Source organism: Zonotrichia albicollis, unplaced genomic scaffold (genome assembly GCF_047830755.1).
Source record: "Zonotrichia albicollis isolate bZonAlb1 unplaced genomic scaffold, bZonAlb1.hap1 Scaffold_257, whole genome shotgun sequence".
Lineage (NCBI taxonomy): Eukaryota > Metazoa > Chordata > Aves > Passeriformes > Passerellidae > Zonotrichia > Zonotrichia albicollis.
This window is the reverse complement of record NW_027428429.1, coordinates 2,059,183-2,080,276: the sequence shown is the minus strand read 5'-3', so window position 1 is coordinate 2,080,276 and position 21,094 is coordinate 2,059,183. Positions and strand designations below refer to the sequence as shown.

Here is a 21,094-nt window from a genome sequence, read left to right as displayed (position 1 = left end):
AAAAAAATGCCATTACCATTCGGAGGGGAAGTGGCATTAAAATGTGGAGATGCCCAAATGCCAAGGCAATGGGGTCTGGGTAATTCTCTAGAGACGCCCTGAGGTTTGAAACAGCTCTTTGTTGGAAGCCCCAAAAGCATTCTGCCAAAGACACCAGCTGGTCACTGATGTTTCTCATACAGCTGTCAGGCAGCAGCCATCTCTGGTGGGCTGGAGTTTTGAGGTGTGTTCTAATCCTGCCCTTTGCTGTGTGCCACTGTGCACAGGGAAGAGCCAGATTAGGCATCTGGCACTTGACATCAAAGTTACAAAAATGGAATAATTCATTTTATTAGAAATCTCTCCATTTCCTCTCTAAATTAGCAAATCTTCAGTGTGGGTTTAGACAACTTCTTAATGGAAATCAAAGGCAGTTACACGTTTCATTCATTGTTCATGCAGAAAGAGATTGTGAAATAATTTAGTAAAGGTAGGAAGTCTGCCCCAGGGACAAGGCTCTGGTTGGAGCAATTAGTGCTGAGGGGTTGATGGTTCTGTTTCCAGGATGATCAGCTGCTTTGCCCGTTTCTGGACCAAGGGGCTCTGGGTGCTATTTTGCTGCTCTTGGCCAGAGAGGCTGGCAAGAAGCAGAAGCAGAGGCAGATCCTTGTTTGCAGTGAGGCTGGTGGGTAAGGAGCTGTGTCTCTGTCCCGGCAGTGCCTGTGCAGGGGGTTCATGCCAGGAGCCCTGAAGTCGCCCAGCGCGACGCCCTGCCCGTGCTCTGGTCCTGCCTGGGGAACAAGGCGCTGCCTGTGCGGAGCGCCAACGTCCGCACCGTGGCCACCAAGCTCGCCTCTGCCCTCTGCAAGGTGATGGGCACCCAGCTGAAGGAATGTGCTGCCCGCAAGCCTCCACATGTGCGGGAAAACCTCTCCAAAATGTTGGGCTGGTGAAGGCGAGATGTTCTCCAGAAAGCTGAGGAAGCGCTGGGTTGGACACCTCTGGATTTGCCTTTTGTGCTGTGCCAAAAGTGACGAAATCCTAAGGAAGGGTGTGAATCTGCCCCTGCTCTCTCCATTGCCCTTCCTACTCATGGCATGGGGGGCCTGAAGCAGCTCCAGATGGAGGACAAGGTGAAGGCAATCATGGCTCAGCCTCACACAGAGGTGAGGCGGGAGCTGGGCCAATCTCTGCTGGGAGGAAGGGTCTTGTGGCAGCCCAGACAGGCTGTGCACATTGCCAGGGAACAGCTGTGCCCTGCATGTGCCCCTGCAATGAGCTGTGCTGCTGCCAGTGCCCCTGGAGCTGTAGGGCTGCTGAGCTGTGGGGCAGGGAGAGGAGCAGGAGGGTGCATGTGCAGCTGAGCCATTCCTGGAAAGCACAGGGCTCTGGGCTCCCAGAGCAGCCCAGAGGCCAGGCTGTGCCTGTGCTGGCTCTGGGCAAGTGGCTCAGGGTTTGCCCCGGCCTGCCTCAAGAGTCTGCCTGCAGGAGCATGTTTCCCTGTGCAGCTGTTTAGAAGTTTGCAGGAAATGTGTCCCATGAAATATGGAGCTTCAGCTGCTTTAGGTTTGCATGGTGGCCTCTGTTAAACTTTGTGCCTCCACTTTGCAGATCTGACTGGTTACAGTCTTACTGAGAAGTTTTCTCGGGACACTTCTGATGTTCCCTCACCCACAAAGTCCTCACCTCCCATCCAGAAGAGCTCACTTTCCTCCAAGCTCAGGAAGAAGCTGCCGCCTTTATGAAGAGTGTTTGAAGAATAGGATTGATGCGTTAGGCTTGATAGTTACAGATGTACATATGTTCTGATCTTTAGATGTAGTTTTGAATTGATGTGTTTTGATTCTGTCTTTAAGTTTTGATGACATTTTTAATTGTATATATTTTATTTTTATGATGAAAAAAGTAAATAAATAAATAAAATTTAAATAAACCAAGAGGAGAATGTGAGACCAGGACCTGCCAGCCTAGAGATTATGGGAGTGCAGCTCACTCAATGTGCCAGTGTCTCACCACATCCTTTCCTCATTGGGCCTCTCCTCTTCCTCTTTGGCCATCTTTTCTTTGTGTCATTTGTGCTGCTCTTTGTTACTTGGCATTACAGGGCCACCATTGACCTGTTTGGGGGACAGTGAATCCAAAAGATCCTGTCTAGTCAAAGGTTTTCTACCTAGGTGTGTTCTGTGCTCACCAAAGGCCTGAGCAAAGAAACCAAGAGAATTGTGCCCAAATCCCAAAGCTTTGTTCCTTTGCAATCTCCCACAGATCTGGCTCACAGGTGTCTTCAGTCACAATTCCATAGGTAAGAAGAGGTCATGTATTTCACCGGGAAAAGATGCGCTGCTTTGGCAAAGTCACCTGTATGTATATTTACCCACAACAGCAGTGCAGCTGTGTTGTTTGCACCTTGTTTGCAGAAGGATGAGTGCACTGGGAGGCCAATAACAAGTGACAAGGGTTCCTCAAATCTGCACTGCAGCCTGGGTGCCATTCAGCCCAGAGCTAGGGGATCATTTATTCCCATGGACCAGTGCTTGCCAGTGGAATGAATTCCTGCACAGCTGGAAGAAGCAATTCTGGATTCAGCTCCAGCTGTTGGTAGGCAGCATGATCATTGACAATGCTGCTCTTCCAGAAATTATTCTGCAGTTTCCTTTCATAGTCATTTGAAGCTTTTAAACTTCACATTTCATTTTGCTTTGCCTTAGGGAAAAACACTTCTGGGCCTGGTGCAAACTGTAACCTTTTGACAGCAAAGTCCTCATGGTTGCCAGCTTCTGATGTTACACAATGTCACCTGGCTGCCTGTGTTTGCTTAGCTCTGGGTCAAGTCCCGGCCTAGTAAAGCCCAGGCAGGGTGGCACGTTGCAGGAAAAACTGGCCCATGAGCTTATGGGGTTGCCATCAGCAGAGTGAATGTGCCCTGTGGGGATTCCTCTGGAGACAAAATTAGGGACCTACTCCATGCCACAATATTCTCTTAGATCTTTCTGAAATATCCTAGAAAAGGCAGTGAAACTTCACACCTGCTTGCACACCCACTGTTTGAAGAGGGGCATTTTTGTCCCTCCTCAAAGTCATTGCTCTTGCACGTCAGAAATATGAACATCCACCAACAGGAATGATGCATGGTCCTGCTGCTGCTGCTTCAGAGCTCTGGGAAGGTCAGACCTGGGTATTACCAATATGAGCACTTAATATCCATTTCATGCTCCATCAAGCTGTCCAGATCTCAGTGGCTCAAAGCAGCCACTGCACCATCTCTAGGGAAGAACAGGAAATAGGAAACAGTGACTGCCAGCTTTGCAGGAATGTGGGGGAAAACCTGAAGTGTTTGCATCAAAAGATGAATGGGAAGAGTGTAATTGCCAAAGCAAGCGCTTTGTTAGGATAGCAGGAGCAGTTCTTTACTGCATGCTTGCATGAAAATCATTTGGGATCTCCTTTTTGTGTCTCATGCAGAAAAGGAGCTCTTAATAATACCATGCTACTTAAACCAGATTGGGATGTAGCTCTGTAGGTGTTCACAATGAAGCAGACTGCCTGCTGTGTCACTGCCAGCCCTGCTGAGCCTGCGAGGGACTGTAGTGTATTCCATGCCTGTTTTGCCTCCAGAAAAGCTTGGTTTTCCTCATTAGTGTGGAGTAAATACAAGAGTAATAAAATGGACAATTAAACTGGCCACTTTGGAAGATATGCTCATGCTTTTACATGTCAGTCCTGCACCTCATGCTCCCACGGCTTGTTACTCATCATAAAGTATTTTAACAAAAAAACCTCAGCTCTCATGTTACATCTGAATAAAATTGCACAAGATCATCAAGAATTCTGCTGTCAGGAACAAGACAAGAGCCTTCTGACACTCACTTGCAGCTGTCCTGGATTGCTGCAGCCCTTTGTGCAAAGCTGCTGCAGACAGAGTGTTTGGAGTTGGTTTGGGCCTTTATGAAAGATCTGTGGAGCAGTGTGCAGGGCTCTCCTGGCAGGAAACTGTTTGTCCAAGCCCAGGGACACGGTGCCCGCAGGAGCAGAGCGGCCCTGCTCCCAGCCCGAGAGTCTGTGGGCTGAGCCACGCCGGGGAGAAAAGGCAGCGAGGGGCTCCAGCCCAGCTGCTTCACTGCCCTGCCCGCTCCATGGAGCTCTGCCATGGGAGAACGCCGACGCCGGACGAGCCACAGAGCTTCCATCAGCTGCTGGAACTGCTCCATGACAGCTCCTGTTCTTCCGAGAGAGACCCCAGCGCCTTCTTGTAACGCGTGTCATGGGGGGATTTTGTTTGGTAATAAACTGTTGGGGGTTTTCCACTTTCATCTATCAGTAATAATTTCCTATTGCTGGAAAGGGGTTGTTGGAACACTTTAGAGGAGACGGCTTATTGCACAATATCCTGTTTGAAGTTGTCTGAAACTGTGAAAGAGATGGCATCACACAGGAGCATCCCCAAGGCTGCTGAGGGGAAGGCACAGAGGAAGACAAACCCAGTATATCTGAGGGAACTCTTTGATGCCAACCCAGCCTGAGTTGTCAAACAGCAGACCTGATGTTTCGAGACATGGGCCAAAGGGGAAACCTTTCAGTGTGTTTGGTCCAGGCTGGGCTATGCTTGAGGCAAAGGTGTGTCAGTGTGTTGGATAATACTCTTTTCTCGACCTAGAGATGGGGCAACTGAGAGGTGTTTTAAAAACTTTTATTCCATTTTCAGTCTCATGAGAAGGGTGAGACAATACAGATTTTATAATTCATGCCATCACAATCAGAAGCCAACTACTTCCTAATTATAATACATTATAAGCGTTTCTTGGTCTATCAGCCTTTTGCCATGCCATGTTGTAGATGCCTTAAAGCCAATTATTTAAATCTACCCCTCGTGGGTCCCACTACAATGCATCTTTCATAGTTCTGTTTTTCCAAAGTCTTATTTGCAAGGCCATCTTTTGAAACTTTTTTCCAGCTCCATTTCTCTCTCAACAATATCTGTCCTATTCCATGGCATTTTTAAGTTAGTATTTCTTGTCTCAAGATTTATATACAGATTCATACTGTGTGGGCCTTCTACTAGGCCCTAAAAGCTTTCTACAAATCCATTTCCCACATCAGTGCACTTGGCTCCTTCTCTCCTCATTGTGCCTGGCAAGCACAGGAGCCCAGAGCTCCTGCAGAACCCATCACAGCACTCAGTGGGAGCAAACTTGTGTCCAGTCCTAGCCTGGAGCTGTGGTGCTCAGCATTCCACCTCACTGGAATGAGGAACTGTTCCTGCTCTTTCAGAAGGAGCTAAGGAGGTTTGGCCTTCAGATCAATTGTCTGCAGGCTCCTGCAGTGCCTGGTGCTGCTCCCTTGCCAGAGGCACCCCAGGCCAGGGAGGCACATCTGGGCTGCTGTGTCTGGCTCTGGGGCTCCCTGTTCTGGGCAGTGAGGAGGAGCTGCAGAGGCTCTGCAGGACTGACAGGATGGGCTTTGGGGCTGGCAGGAGAAGCTGAGGGACCTGGGCTGCTGGAGCTCCTGAAGAGGAGGCCCAGGGCTCATCCTGCAACTGCTCCATGGGTGGCTTCAGAGAATCCCAGAATCAGCAAGGTTGGAAAAGACCATGGAGATCAAGTCCAACCTGTGCCCTGACACAGCCTTGTCTCCCCTGGGCATCCTCTTCTCCAGGATAAACAACCCCAACTCCCTCAGCTGCTCCTCCAAGCTCTTGTCTCAGCAACCTTATTGCCCTTCTCTGGACACGCTCCAGCCCCTCCATGTCCTGTCTAAATTGGGGGCCCAGAACTGCAAACAGCACTCGAGGCGCTGCCCAACCAGTGTCCAGCACAGGGGAAGAATCCCTGCCCTGCTCCTGCCGGCCACACCATTCCTGAGCCAGGCCAGGAGCCATTGGCATCCTTGCCCAGCTGGGCACACTGCTGGCTCCTGTCCAGCCTGCTGTCCATCAGTCCCTGCAGGTCCCTTTCTGCCTGGCTGCTGTCCAGCCCCTCTGTCACCTTGTTGAGGTTGGGAGGCAGGGAGGGAACGGGTCCAGATCCAGTACTTCCTGAAATGTGGTGTTTGCTGGCACTGCCAGTTCCCAGATCTTGATACTTCCTTATTCTGGCACAGCCCAAGTGCAGCAACTTGCTGGCAAAGAAAGCCAAAACCAAGCAAAGACCTGGTACCTACAGCAACCCGATCTCGCGTTTGCTGACACCGCCAGTACCCAGATCGGGAATGTTTCAGATGCTTGCACAGCCTCATTCCAGCAATTTGCTGGCACAGAAAATTAGCATGTGGAAATTTCTCAGTGCCAGCAAAACCTAAATGCTGCAATTTTCTGCCAAAGAAAGCCAGAACCCAGCAGCTTCCTGGTGCTGCCACCAGCACCACCCAGGTCTGGTGTTTGCTGCGCAAGTGCCCAGATCTGGATATTTCCCTGTTCTGGCAGAGCCAAGTCCAGCAATTTTCTGGTAAAGAAAGCCACATTCTGGCAATTCCCTGCTACCGTCATTGGCAATGGCTAGATCTGGTGTTTGCTGGCACCACCAGTGCCCAGATGCGGGAATTTCCCAGTGCCAGCACATCCCAAGTCTAGTAATTTTCTTGCAAAGAAAGCCAAAACCTTGCAAATAGCTGGTACCCAGAGCAACCCAATCTTGTGTGTGCTGACACCACAAGTGCCCAGATCCAGAATTTTTCAGGTTCCTGCACAGCATAATTCCAGCAATATGCTGGCACAGAAAGTTAACATTTGGCAATTTCCTGGTGCTGGCCCATTCCCCACCCAGATCCAGTGTGCGCTGGCACTGCCAGTGCCCACATCTGGCAATTTCCCTCTTCTGGCACCACCCATGTCCAGCAATTTGCTGGCAAAGAAAGCTAAAACCTGGCAATTTCCCCTTGCCAGCACTGCCCAATCTGGAATTTCCTGGCAGCAGGACCCCAGGAAATAAGGAAGGAAAGAAGGAAAGAAAAGAGGAAGGCATCCAGACGCAGTCCTTCCTGGAGCCTGGAGCCTGAAATGGGCTGTTTGCTGGCACTGCCAGTGCCCAGATCCGGAAATTTCCCTATTCTGGCACAGCCCAAGTGCAGCAATTTGCTGGCTGGCACCGAAATCCAAAACCCGTGGCAGCTTCCTCCTACTGGGTCTGGCACCACCCAGATCTTGTGTTTCATGTAACCAGAACCTAGATTTGGAAATTTCTCAGTGCCAGCAGAGCCCAAATCTGGCAGATTTCTATCACTGGCAACGACGCCACCCAGATCTGGTGTTTGCTGGCAGTGCCAGTGCCCAGATCTGAAAACTTCCTGGTGCTGGCACAGCCCAAGTCCAGTGATTTGCTGGCACAGAAAGCCAAAATTTGTAAATCTGCAGGTTCTGGCTCCAGCACCATCCAGATCTGATGTTTGCTGGGACCGCCAGTGCCCAGATTTGGAAATTTCCCGATGCCTTCACAGCCCAGCTCTAGCAATTTGGTTTTAGCTAGCTTAGGAAGAGAAGTTCCTTTGGACTGTGGCTTTCCTTTTTCTTGGAACTGTTTAAACCTGCTCTGCACTGAAAACCCAGAAAAACACCAACAGCAGCTCACACCTGTGGCTCACCGAGCTCTGGGACGCTGCATTCCAGCACCAGAGGGACTTAGAAGAGACCGAGTGAGCCAACTACAACCCACAAAAAGGACTTTCTGAATTTGCCATCTCTTCAGCACTGTCAGAGGTTTTATTTAATATTATTCATTTTTCATGCTTGTGAATACTTTACTTGTTAAATAAACTGGGTTTTTTTCACTTTTCTTGAGTTATTTCCGGAACTAGTAGGAGGAGGGGCCACTTGAACTTGCTTTCTAGATGGACCCCTTTTGGAGATTTCCTCCCAAAATTTGCCCGAAACCAGCACAAACAGTCACAATGAAAATTGCACCAGTGGCATAATTTCCTGATGGAAATTCTTGTTACAGAAGCTTGACCTTGTTCTCCATGAGAGGTTCTTGGGAAGAGCAGACAGGAGAAGACTCCTAGAAAACTGAAACAGCTTTCCAGAAGTGAAATGAAAATGAAAGAAACGATCCAAGATGTTTCCCTTTATTTATTTCTGTGCTTTCCTTTTCCATGTTGCAACCCAGTAATTCCAGATGCACGTCACCTGAAAATCAGTGACTTAGTGATTTTTAGACACTCTAAAATACCATGAGCCACACACAGTTTTCCTTCTCCTGTTTTTACGGGAAAACAACACTGGAGGTGTAAATGCAGTGCTGGGGTCAGGTAGGAATCCTACCCCAAGGGAAGGTGGCCTGAAGGTGTTTGCCCCTCAGCAAGGACAATGCCCAGCAGCAAGCGAGGGGATCGCTGTGCCAGTGTGCAGGAGTCAGGGCTCTGCATCTGCGCTCAGCGCTGCAAAGTTCCCGTGTTTGGGCAGACGGAGGGGCTGTCCCCGGGGCGCGCGGGGCTCGAACGTGGGGCTCGTGGGGCGAGCGGGGAACGGACACGGGGACGAACGGCCCCGGTGCTTCAGTTGCAGCGGCGGCAGCGGCAGCGGCAGCAGCAGCGGCGGTAGCAGCGGCAGCGGCAGCGAAAAAACAGATAATTTAGAATGCTGTTTCTCTTTTTCTTTTTGTTTTTCTTTCTCTTTCTCTTTTTCTTTTTCTTTTTTTTTCTCTTCCTTCCCCGCTATCGGGCACCCTTCTCTCGGGGTTCCTTGCCCGGCGTCCCTCTCCTCTCCCCGCCTCCCTCTCTCCTGCCGGGCCGGGCCATGCCCCCGGCCCGCCCCCGGCCCCGGGCGGGGCTGCCCCGTGCCCGGCCCCGGCCGTCCCGCCGCGGTCTCGCCTCCGCCCGGCTCTGGCCGTACTGGCGGTGGCGCTGCTGGGCGGGCATCAGTGCCTGGGGCGGGGGCGGCATTGCCGCCCTTCGGCTCCGCCTGGCCCGAGCCCGGCCCCGGCCCCGGCGCCAGCTCCTCCCGGGGCCCGCGGAGCACACACGTGGCGCGGCCGCTCCCGCCGCCTCCGCTGCGGCTTCCCCGGCCCGAGCTCCGCCGCTCGGCAGCGCGGCCGCCGGCCCCGAGCCTCCCGTGCCGCGTTCCCGGGAACGAACGCCTGGGCATGGCCGGCCCGGGGCGGGTGAGGGGCGCTCGGGGGCCGTTGCTGGCCCCGGGCCGAGCGCTGACCGCCGCGTCCCGCCCGCAGGGAAGGCGCAGGAGGCCCTGCGGGAGCGGCACCGGCTGGGATCGCTGCTGGGGCGCGCTCCAGGCACAGCCATGGAGCAGAGAGCCCCGAGAGTGCCCAAACTGGTCTGGGTGAAGCAGGAGGAGGAAGAAGGCTCTGGAGCTGCCCCAGCACAGGACATGGAAGAGGTGGTGCCGTTCAATCCACCACAGGAGGGTGAGTGGCAGAGCTGGGCTGCAGGGCTGGAGGCTGCAACCAGCTTGGCCCCATGCCATGCCATGCCATGCCATGCCATGCCATGCCATGCCATGCCATGCCATGCCATGCCATGCCATGCCATGCCATGCCATGCTATCCCATCCCCTGGGGAAATGCCCATGGACAGGACGGAAGAGGGGCCGGGCAGACACCCTGCTGTGCTCCCTCCCCCTGGAGCATCCCGGGGCTCTCCCTGCCTGGGGAGCGCAGGGCTGGTCTGTGTTCTCCGGCCTCTCCCGCAGCCCCTCAGCTCTGGCTGCGCTCGCTCTTTGCCAGATGCAGCCCTGGAGCACACACAGGAGCAGGAGTGCAGACGTGGCCGCTTCCGAAGAACAGTGCAGGTACCTGCAGCCACCCTTACCTGGGCTGGGCCTGCTGTCCCTGCTCAGCCCAGCACTGTGTGTGCAGCACTCCATGCAACATCCCTGGCTTCTTGCCCTTCTCCTACAGCTCGTTTGCGACTTCATCCGGAGCATTCAGCAGGAAGAGACCAGCACCATGGGCACTGAGCTTAGAGCTCACTCAGAGCTCCTCAATCATGAGACCAGTGCCGCCCTGCTGGATTTGCTCCTGGAGAAGGGTGTTGCCAGGCCAGAACAAGTAAGCAGCCTGGGGCCAGGCTTCAATTCTCCCATGAGTCCCGTGCCTTCCCCAGCCATGCCTGATGGTTCCTGGGAGCCTTTGAGGCCATGGCGGTGTGCTGGCAAGGGAAGCACTTCACTGGGGACCCTGGGAACATTGTTCTCTCTGGCAGCTTTCCAAGTCTCCCCGTGCCTTCTCCAGGTGCCCGCCATGGTGAGGTACATTCACCGCTGGCTCATGGCCAATGATTCTGCTGAGCACAGGCTGGACAAGGCCCTGCTGAATCTCACTGCAGCACACCCAGATGACGCAGTGATGACGCTCCTGCGTGTGGCCCCGTCCTGTGACAGGTATGGGGCCCACCTGCCCACAGGGCTCAGGCCTCCCCAGTCCATCACCCTGTACCACCTCTCCCAGGTGTCTGAGCAACAGAGAGTTCCAGGGCCTTCTGGCTGCTCCCTTTCCCAGCCCCGGCACGTCAGCCCCCAAGCCTGCTGCCATGCTCCCTTGCCGCCCCTCAGGGCTCTGTCCCCACAGGGCTGGGCTGCCTGGCTGCTGCTGGCCAGGGCCAGTGGGCAGAGTCAGAGCCTGTGGTCAGCCTGGGCCCCTAGGAGTGCCCAGGCCACGGTGCCGTGTCTGAGACCCCCCCTGAGACAGAGCTCTGACCCCGCAGAGCTGCCATCTCCATGTGGAAGACCATCATGGGCTTGCCCAGGACTGCAGAGACGGCACAGCTGATCCTCCTGGATGTGCTGGGTAGCTGGCCAGAGTTCAGCATGTGCACCTCCAATGGAGACGAAACGGGTGTCTTTGCCCTGGCTGTGAGTTTCTGCAACTGGCCTTTCCTGGCCCCAAGGCTGCCTCTCCAGCAGCTCTCCATCCTCCTTCCCCCACTGCATCTCCCTGCCTCAGGCGCTGGCCTGAAACCTGGCCCAGGGGCAGCTTCAGGCCCACCAGGCCCCATGCTCCCCCTGCCAAGGTCTCTCCGGGCCTCTCCCTGCCATGCTCGGGCCCTGCCACACGGACACCTCGGCACTGAGCGCTGTCTTGGGGGGCTTTGTCCTTTGCAGGCAACTGTGGTGATGTGGAAGATCCTCCAGGAGCCCCGTGTCCTACCTGTAGTAGAGCCATATTTCCCCCACCTCTTTGTGCATCTGCTCTTCCAAGTGCTCTTCAGCACTCTGGATATGCCAGAGGAGGTCGATGCATTCTGGAAGGGATGCCAGGACGAATACGGCCTTGCCACCAGCCCCAACAGGTGCTCCACCCCACTCCTCTTGCCCCTGCCACGTCCCTGGACAGGAGCCAGTGCTTCCAGCATGACCTGGGCTTTGCTGTGCACGCAGGTTTGCAGTGCAGACTCTGAAGTTCCTGCTCTGCCGAATGCAGCACGAGGATGTGGTGGTGGCAATGGAACGCAGGTGTGGCTGGGACACGCTGCTCTGTGCTGACACCCACCACTATGCCGTGGGTCTGCTGGCCAGGTGAGACCCCCTTCTCCCCACTGCCTCTGGCATTTGTGCTCTGTGCCCAGGGAGCTCCACACAGTCCCCGAGGTCATGGGCCAGAGGGCCTTGTCATGGAGGGATGGCCAAGCAGACTGGAAAAGGCTGTGAGAGGGGGGGTACCCACAGGGAGCCACCTCCCAAATAGCCCAGGGCCCCTTGCAGGATGCTGGGGAAAGACCAGACCTGTGTGTGTAAGTCCTGGCAGAGGTTTGTCCCCCTGGCCCACAGTCTTGGTTCCTTTATCTCCTGCCAGGAGGATGTGCTGTGTCTCCATCCCCTTGTGTTCCCGGATTGCTCGCTACCTGCTCCGGCTGCTCAGCACACAGGAGCCACGCTGGGAGCTGCCCGCCCTGGCATTCCTTGTGGAGGTGAGCTTGATGGCCAGCGCTGCCTGGCTGAGCTGCCTCCCAGCTCTCTGCCCTCTTGGAGCCGCAGCTGCCTGGCACGGTGCCCGCGCCCTGTGCTGCTGCCAGGGCCCGGCCCCGTGCGGCTCCGGGCTCCTGCTGGCCGGGTCCCTGTCACTGCCCTGTGCCTTCCAGGTCCTCAAATGGCTGGACTTGAGTGAACGCGGCGTTAACAGAGTCCTGCAAATCTTGTCAAGGCAGCTGCAGAGTGAATGCAGGGAGAGGCGTCGCCTGGCGCTCAGGGCCCTTCTCAAGCTCTCTGTTGATCCCTGCATGGTGAGAAGGGGGCAGCAGCTGAGGCTGAGCTGGGGAATGCAGTCACTTGGGCTTGGCAGGGCTTTGGGTTCTGGAGCAGCTGCTCTCAGCTCTCCTGCCTCCCAGTTCAGCTGCCCAAGTTCTTTAGGACAGGCCTTTGGCCTCCAGGCCCTGCGGCAGCAGGATGGCATTTCATACACTTGTATTCTGCACAGACCAAAAGCATGCAGAGCCTGACTGAAAGTCTTGTGGAGCTCCTGTGGGATGGAGAGATAGTTATGATGACAGTCATGCTACTCAACTCTATCATCTTGGACAGTGACAGGCTGCTGCCCAGCCCCATCACACTGCAGCTTCTTGAGGCGCTCCTGCCACTCTTTGACCACGTAAGGCTCACTGCTCCCAGCCACAGCCACTGGGTGCTGCCCAGACACTTTATGCCCTGTGTATTTGCAGGCCTGTGCCAGGCTGAGCCCCGTGCAGCCGATGCTGAGGTCTTTTTTTCTTCCTTTCATACAGGACAATAGCCAGGTGCAGCTGATCTCCATACTGCTCTTCCAAACATTGGTGACTCATCCAGAGGAAAAGGCAAAAAAGGACCTGAAGACACCCCTGCGCGAGAGCCTGCTGCCACTCTTCTTCCACTGCCATGATGAGAATCAGCGTGTGGCAGAGGTGAGGACTCGTGGGCTGCTGCTGTCCTCCTGGCAGGGGGCTTGGCTGCCTCCTGCCCTGGCGCCTGCCGGGCTGCAGCCTCCTCAAGGCCTTAGCACAGGGACGTGGGTCCTGCGCCCTGGGCTGTGGGGCCATTTCCATGTCTCTGCTGCTCTCCAGGCTTCTCAGGAAACGCTGCTTTGTGTGGCTGAGTTCCTGAAGAGGAGGGATCTTGAAAGACTGCTGAAGAACAAGAAGCTGTGGAAGTTCGCTGAGTTCCTGGTAAGGAGGGCCTGCAAGCCCCAGCCTCAGCCTGGAGAAGGCCCCTAAGGGCGGTGCTCAGTGTGCGGGTCGGGCAGCTGTGCCCCTGCCCGGTGCTGCAGCCAGGGCCGCCAGCCTGTGCCCCACACGCCGCTGCCTTCTCTGGGCCGCGCAGGCTCTTCTCCAGGCTCCCGTGGGCCTTAGCTGGGTGCCCATGGAGCCCCGGCCCGGCGGGGCTGCGGGGCGGCACCGCGGCTCCCTGGGCAGCAGCCAGCCCTCTGCCCCATGTCCTCGGGAGCCCTTGGCCAGCGGCTGCTGGCCGCGCCTCAGGGCTGTGCAAGCAAGGGAGGCCGGGGCTGGGCGCAGGCAGCACCCGGCCCAGGAGCTGAGCCCGCGCCAACCCTTCCCTCCTGCCGCTCTCTGCAGCTGGCAGAGGACAGGAGCCGAGCGGCCGAGCACCTGCGCCAGGCCCTGCGCTACGTGGAGAGCCCACAGGAGCCCCTGCGAGAGGCGACCGTCCGGTTCATGGGTGAGTCCCGAGCCCGGGCTCCCTCCCCGGCCCAGCCCGCCGCAGCTCGGCCCCAGCCCCGCCTGCTGCCCCAGCAGCGCCAGCCGGGCCCGGTGCCATTGAGCCCCGCCTGGCCCGGGCATTGCTGCTGCCGCCCTCTGGCAGCCGTGCCCTGGGGCGGCAGCGTGCGGCAAGGGCCGGGCTGAGCCCTGCCGGGCCAGCAGCCCGTGTGGCCACAGCGCCGGCAGCGCCGCTGGCAGGGAGCTGTGCCGCTGGGGCCGTGACAGGCTCTGTGTTCACAGGCATGGCCGGGCGGCGCCTGAGGGGGCAGCAGCAAGAGCTGCAGCTGATCTGCACTGGTGAGTGAGGGCAGCGGGCTGCCAGCGCGGGCTGCCGGGGGAGAGCTGCAAGCCCTGCCCCAGCTGCGGACGGCTCTGCTCCCGTGGGCAGATCACACGGAGCTTTCAGGGCCACGTGGGCCATTGGTGGCCATCAGCTTCAGGCTGATCCCCTTGCTCCCTGCTGCCTCCTGGCCATGGCAAGAGCCGGCTGGGATGGCCCTTGCAGGGGGCTCTCCTGGGCTCCCTGCAGATCCGGCTCTGACCGTGCCTCTGTTCCTCTCTCTTGCAGCCCTGGAACGCCTGACGGAGGACACGAGCAGTGCCGTGTCACAGCTGGCACTTGAAACACTGCATGTCCTCCGGGCAATACAGCGTCAGCGATATTCCACCATCCAGAGGCTGCACGATCAGCTCCGCAGGGCATGGAGGACACGGCCTCGTCTGGCGGGGCTCGGCTGGCTGCGCTGCTGCAGCTCTGCAGAGAGCTGATGCCAGAGGCTCTGTCTGCTGGGACCACCTGAGCCAGCTGGAATTTTCCATTTCTTTAAGAATGTTCTTTTCTTCTTTTTGGTTTTTTTTTTTCCTTTAGTATATGAATAATAGAGTGTGTTATAATACACAGACTCCCAAGAGCTTTCTTTTGCTACCCAGGGTCTGCAGGTCATAGGGGAAGAGTGGGATAAGGGTACCCTGGCTCAGCAAGCTGCCCAGGTGTGCAGTGGGCAAGGGAAAAGGGCCAGAAGCCCCTTGGCCTGTGGTGGTACTGCTGAAGCCTTTGTGCTGGTGACAGAGCGGGTGGGCAGGGGCCACGGCTGCAGGGATCCCTGTGAGAGCGGTGCTGGAGATGGCCACAAGCCCTGTGCCAGGAAGGAACCACCCTCTGTATCCTCCTGCCCGTGTGCTGCTGGCTGGATTGCTGAGGGCTCCCAGGTGCCTCTGGATGGGGCTGCTCTGGAGCTGCTGTGGGGCTGCAGCGCTGCTGCCGGGCAGCTTGGCCGGGCTGGGGCAGAGCCTGAGGGGCTGGGGCGCTGGCAAAGCCCTGAGCAATGGGCTGTCAGAGGCCACAGGCAGCCCCCCCGCAGCCATCTTGTTCCTGCCAGAATTGACTTGCAAGAGGGATCCTGGGCACTCTGGAACTGACAGCATCAGTGTTGTTGGAAACCCAAATGCAGGGAAATCTCAGACCTTTGGTCTTGTCAGCAAAGCTTAGAATTAAACACAGGATTTGATCGGAGACCTTGGACAGGGCTTCCAAACTTAGGTGCTAGAAGCGAGAATGTGGATTTCTAGTTTATTATAGCAGAGAGACGGGAAGGAAGGTTGAAGTGGAGGAAAGTTTAGAGTTTTAGGGCTGAAGATCTAGAAAAAATAAAAGTAGTTACAATGGTAACCAAGAAGCTTAGGATGCACTGCTGTAGGTTTGTGTGTCATAACATGATTGGCTAAGGAAGCTTACACTGTAGCATGAGCCCCTAAGACGAAATATTGAAGGATTGGCTGCAAAACATAAATATCCTTGTTGGCAGTGTCTTCTTGGCCAAGAAACCCTTCAAAGCTCTCGTAACTACAAGTCTTGTGGGCCTTGTGAGCCACGCGGTGGAGATGTGAGCCAAACTCACCCTTCCTGTCTGTGTAGAAGAGAAGAAAAAGCAATAGCATCATCTAAAACACTCAGAGGTCTGCTCTCTAGCTCGTTCCAAACTCCCTCAAATCCCCCAAAGTGGGATTTAGCTACAAAGAGATGACAAGGACTCTTAGTGCTGGCTCTTTGACTCCAGAGCAGCTGCTTTAGAATCATTCCCATAACCCTGTATAGTCGTGTGCCAGAAATGGATCATTTGAAGAAACTTTCCCAACTGACTTGCATGGAGGTTTGTCTGAAGGGTATTTGAGGAGAAAGTCTCAGAGCAGAGCTCTGGGCTTTGGCCTAGCTGTGTCCCCTGCTGATTGTGAAGTGTGCCATCAGCTGCGGGGCTTTCTGGGCCGAAAAATATCATCAAGTCACTTGGACTTCTTCTTTTAGGCCTCTAAGAGCCAGCCCAAATTTCGGGGCACATTTGGAGACCTCATCTATGGGTTGATGGACCACCTAGGATTTTCCCAATTGCTGGGAATGGTTCTCCAGGTCCCTGGTGTAAAACAGGGCTCCCCAGCAACTGCGCATCTGCAAGATGATAAACAATTGTCTTGGTTTGAAGAGAGAGGTGTCGGCTAATGAAGGCAGAAGGCTTCTCTGAAATGGAAAATGTAAATCCCCTCCCTTCAAATGATTCTCATTTAGAAATTCAAATGCTCTCAGCGAAAGATATGGGGATAGGACTGAGCCCGCAGAGCCGGGCAGCGTTTGCTGGTGGTCTGAGCCCTTCCCTAAAGATCCTGTCGGGCTGCCTTAGACACCTGGGGCCAGGCATTCCTTCCAGCCTGGGCCGCTTTGGCTGGGCTGGGGGCAGCCCCAGGGCAGAAGGCAGTGTGTGCAAGGGCCCTGGGTGGCATGCTGCAGCACGGTCTCTGTGCCATGGAACAGAATCCGGTGACCAAGGGCCCTTTGTGACACGTGGGAAATAGAAGCTTTCCTGTTGCTGGGAACACACAACGGGGCAGAACGGGACAGAGCTGTGCCGTGAGGAGCCCCCGCACAGCGCACTCGTTCCCGTCTGACCCGGAGCCTTTCGGAGGCGTTTTTCCTGCAGCGGACCTCGAGGCCAGACCACAGGACTTGTTGAGCTGTGGCCCTCCCGGGGCTTCTCTTGTGCAGGTGCCCTCACAAATCCCATCACTAACATGGAGCAGAGACCCCTGAAAGCGCCCAAGGTGGCCTGGGGGGAAGAGGAGGAAGAAGGCCTTGTAGCTGCCCCAGCACATCAAACCAAAGAGGTGGTGCCATTTGAGCTGCCACAGGAGGGTGAGTGGCAGAGCTGGGCCACAGGGTCGGTGCCCGCAGCCAGCTTGGCGCCATCCCATCCCATCCCATCCCATCCCATCCCATCCCATCCCATCCCATCCCATCCCATCCCATCCCATCCCATCCCATCCCATCCCATCCCATCCCTGTGGACATGCCCATGGACGAGATGGGAGATAGACTAGGGCTGCACCCCCGAATGGCCGTGCTCCATCCCCTGGGCTCCCGTGGGGCTGTCCCTGCCTGGGGAGCACACGGCTGGGCTGTTTTCTCCAACCTCTCCTGCATCCCCTCACCTCTGGCTGCGCTTGCTCTTTAACAGATGCAGCCAGGGACCCAACTCAAGAGCAGGAGCCCACCCGTGGGCACTTCCACAGAGCAGCACAGGTGCCTGCACCATCCCCACCTGGGCCAGGCCTACTGGTGGTGCTCGGCTGATCCCTGCGCTTGGAGCAGGCCATGGAATGTCTCTCCCTTCCCTCCCTTCCTTCTGCTGCAGACACTGCGGAGGTTTCTGCACCTGGGCCGCACAAAGACCAGTGGCACCGGCACCGAGGGCACGGCCCAGCCCGACTTCAGGCCTGCGGGCAGAGGCTGCAGCCATCTCAGCGTCCTCGGAGCTCGCAGCAGCCTCTAAGCTGGACATGGCCCAGGGCAGGGCGGAGGCTGGCATGGCCCTGACTGAGGGCATGGCCGTCACCCACACCCAGGCTCAGGGCATGCCAGAGACTCATGCCATGCCCACACTGACTGTGGCTCCTGCACCCACTCTGGAGGTTTTCCAGGAGCGTTCTGCTTCTCCACAGCAGGTAAAGTGACAAAAGTGAAGGGAGAATGAGCGCACATCCGATTGATGAGCATTGATCTCAGATTTATTGATCCAGCTTACACACTTTTATAGTAGTGTTAATTAAGTTCATACATATTGCAAAACCCAAGCTCATCATTGGTTACAGATTACACACCACCCCCTCCTTTGCTGTCAATCCCTGTGGTTTCTTGTTGAGGCTAATACTTGTTTTTCTCATCCTGCTGTTGACTTATTATTTAGCACCCTTCAAGGACTCCATGTTTTCCACCATGTTTTTCCTCATAACTTAGCCAAGGACAAGGTATTTATTGTTTTTAAGGAAAAGCCTTAGAACTTGCTTCTTACAGCTGCCTTTTACTTTTTAATCAGCTGTATGTGATCATGGCCTTTTTCTATAAGCCATATCTGAACAAAGCTCTCCACACTTCCCCCTTTTTTTCTTTTTGCGCAAGGAGGTTAGTCTGCCAAGTTCTTTCTATCATTCCACTGACCATATTTTGAATACAATTAAAAATACAAGGTAAAATAAGCAAAAGCATTAAAAGCACACCTAGTAGCCTTATAGAATATGTCACAAAGTTCTGCAGCCACGTGCCGAGTCCCAAACTTTTAAGCCATTCATCAATTCCCAGTCCTTCTTCTTCTTTGAGATTGTGAAGTCCCTGCTGCAACTGTTTTATCTTAGCATGAATAGATACAGAGTGATCAGACAAATTCATGCAGCACATCCCTTCAAACTCTTCACACCCGTGGCCTTGTGCTAAAAACAAAAAGTCTATAATGGCTCTATTTTGCAAAACAGCATCATTAACACTTTGTACATTTGCAGTTATCATATCTAAAATTTGTGACGTCTTATTCAATTCACCCTTAGCCCAGCACCCCAGTTGTTTTGCAAAGTCCATAGCTTTGTTTGCAGCACCTCCTGGCAAGATAATTGAAACCACTACTTGCTTCAGCTCACTCCAGAACCGTGGGTCTCCTATCTGACTACAGTCTAAGTCATGTAGGCTACGCCTCTGTCTGCTTCATTTTGGCTTAGTTGCATTAATATAGATACATTGGGGTGAAATAATGACAATTTTCCCAAATAACAAGGTCCACCCTGTGGCCGGGCTGGTATACCATTCCAGGCTCTGTCCCCACAAATTAAAAATATCCCTGTGGGTAATTTCATTGGTGTCATGATGTTAGTGCCATTACATTGGCTGTAAAGCTGCCAAGACACTGTGCCCAGACTCAGAGATGAATCTAAAGTAGCCCATGTTCCTCTATGCTGATTCAACTTCTGAACCATCCACTGTTTGAGGTGTTAGTCATACTGGTGTTTGCACTTCCAAAAAGATCAAATTCCTCTGGAGGAGAGTGCAAAGGAGTATTAAGTGATCAGATTATTAAGCATTGGCGGTAGCCATCACTTTGACTTGCAGTATACCCTTGTTGCGTGGGTAGTTTAATGTTTGTCATATTATGCATGCATAGAGTTTGGTTATTGATCAGACTGCAAAATTCCCGAGGAGACCACACTGGGAGTCCCACCAAGCATGTTTGAAATGGATTAGCAACCCTTCCAAGGCCGAGAGAAAGCGATGATTGGTTAATTTGATTAGCAAGCGTTACCCATATATTATCTCTTGGTTATTGGAGTGAGTTACCCCTACTACTCCAGCCACCATTGCAGTAAGCAGTATAACAATAATAAGCCTCATTTCTCTGTTCTCTCTCTTGCTTTCTTTTTCTTATCAGTCCTTAACTTTGCCGTTCCTGACACTTGTAATCTCCACCCCTGTAGTTTCCTAATGCAGTGATCTAATGCCTTATCAGGATCTCCTTTAACGGGTCCTACAACAGAACGCTGTGTTAAGGGCACCAATTTTCTACACCTTGCAGAGGCTATGTATGACCTACTTTGAGCATTAACCCTTTTCAGAATATACTGTACCTCCCACCGATAGTAAGCCAAAATTTTCTGTTCGTGAGACTCATAAAGATCTAAGGCTGAAGCTGTATTTAGCCCTGTCTGTCTCCGTAGTTCCCATTCCCAATCATGGCCCTATGTGTTTTTATGGTCACAGGTGTTACACCACAAATGCCAAAGCAATGACTGTTCCACCCAAAAGGTCCTACCACAACCCCCACAATATAGTGCTACCCAAGCAGCACAATCCGGGCTGCGGCAGTCAAGGCAGTTCTCCCTTGCCGGTCCCTTATGGGAAAGATGATAATGATTCGACGGTGTCAACCAGTTCCTTGGCCGTCCGGCAGCGGCGCGTCACGGCCCTGTCGACCGCTTTCAAGTGTCCCTTCAGCTGTAGCAGTAGTGGTGGCAGGATCAGGGGCAGTTTCTTCTCCAGACGTTCCTTGTCCCCTTCCGTGAGGTGGTCCATGAATCGCTGCATTAAGAACAGGTTTAGTCCACTTGGCAGGTACCCACAGTGCTCCTGCAGGGCTGGAAATACAGAGATATGCCCTTCCCCAGAACAGGACCTTAGCAGGATCCTTCCACAGCCCTGTCTTGGGGTCCCTGTATCTTACCCATATTTCTTTTCTGCTCAGCAACCTCTTGTGACTTATAATGCAACTCCGCCGGGGGTTGCTCTGCATCCCCAAATAGACACAAGTGATTGATCACAAACAAACTTTTTAGCAACCTCGCCTGGGGGTCAGTTACTCCCTCATGCTTGGCTAAATACCTTCTCAAGGTACCATTTGCCCTTTCGATGATGGCTTGCCCTGTCAGGGAGTTTGGGATACCTGTAACATGTTCGATAGCCCAATTTCTTAAGAATCTCCCTATCCTCTGGCTCATATAGGCAGAACCATTATCTGTTTTAATTCTTTTTGGTGTACCCATCACTGCAAAGCAACTGTACAAATGCCTTTCCACATGTATAGCTCTTTCTCCTGTCTGAGCCGTTGCCCAAATATATTTGCTATAGGTATCAATAGACACATGTACGTATTTTAGCCTGCCAAAACTAGGGACGTGTGTGACATCCATTTGCCATAAGTCGTTTGTTTGCAGGCCTCGTGGGTTTACTCCTAGGCCTAAACCACTACCCCCATTATGGTGACTACAAGTTGGACAGGCCCTCACGAAGGCTTTTGCTTTGGCGAGTGTTACCTTAAATTCTCTACTTAAGCCTTTTGCATTTTGGTGAAACATTGAGTGAGCTTCTCGTGCCAATTGATGTTTTGGCAGGGGTGTGTTTTGGGTTATAGTAACCAATTTATCTGCCCTATCATTCCCTTCTCCTAAACCAACATTCCATTTGTGGCTCCTAACATGAATTACAGCATAAACATGCTCCCTTGATCTTGTAGCCTTCTTCAGCTGCATTAACAGTTCATACAGTCTCTGATTTTGTACCTCCTTTATGGAGGCATCTTCAATTCTTGCTACAACTCCTGCAACATTCAAAGACTCTGTAACAACATTCAACGGTTCCTTAAGCTGTGCCATTGCCCATACCACTGCTAACAGTTCCATAGTTTGTAGG

At 54.0% G+C, this 21,094-nt stretch overlaps 1 protein-coding gene across 1 annotated transcript in view; it reads left to right on the top strand.

Moving 5' to 3' along the window:
- LOC141727883 (olfactory receptor 14J1-like) overlaps positions 1-17,420 on the top strand; it is a 125,654-nt gene extending 108,234 nt beyond the window's left edge. Inside the window, exon 2 of the mRNA XM_074534169.1 lies at positions 17,283-17,420. Coding sequence (XP_074390270.1) covers positions 17,283-17,420 — 138 coding nt within the window. The remainder of the gene's footprint in view (positions 1-17,282) is intronic.
- The last annotated feature ends 3,674 nt before the right edge of the window (positions 17,421-21,094 follow it).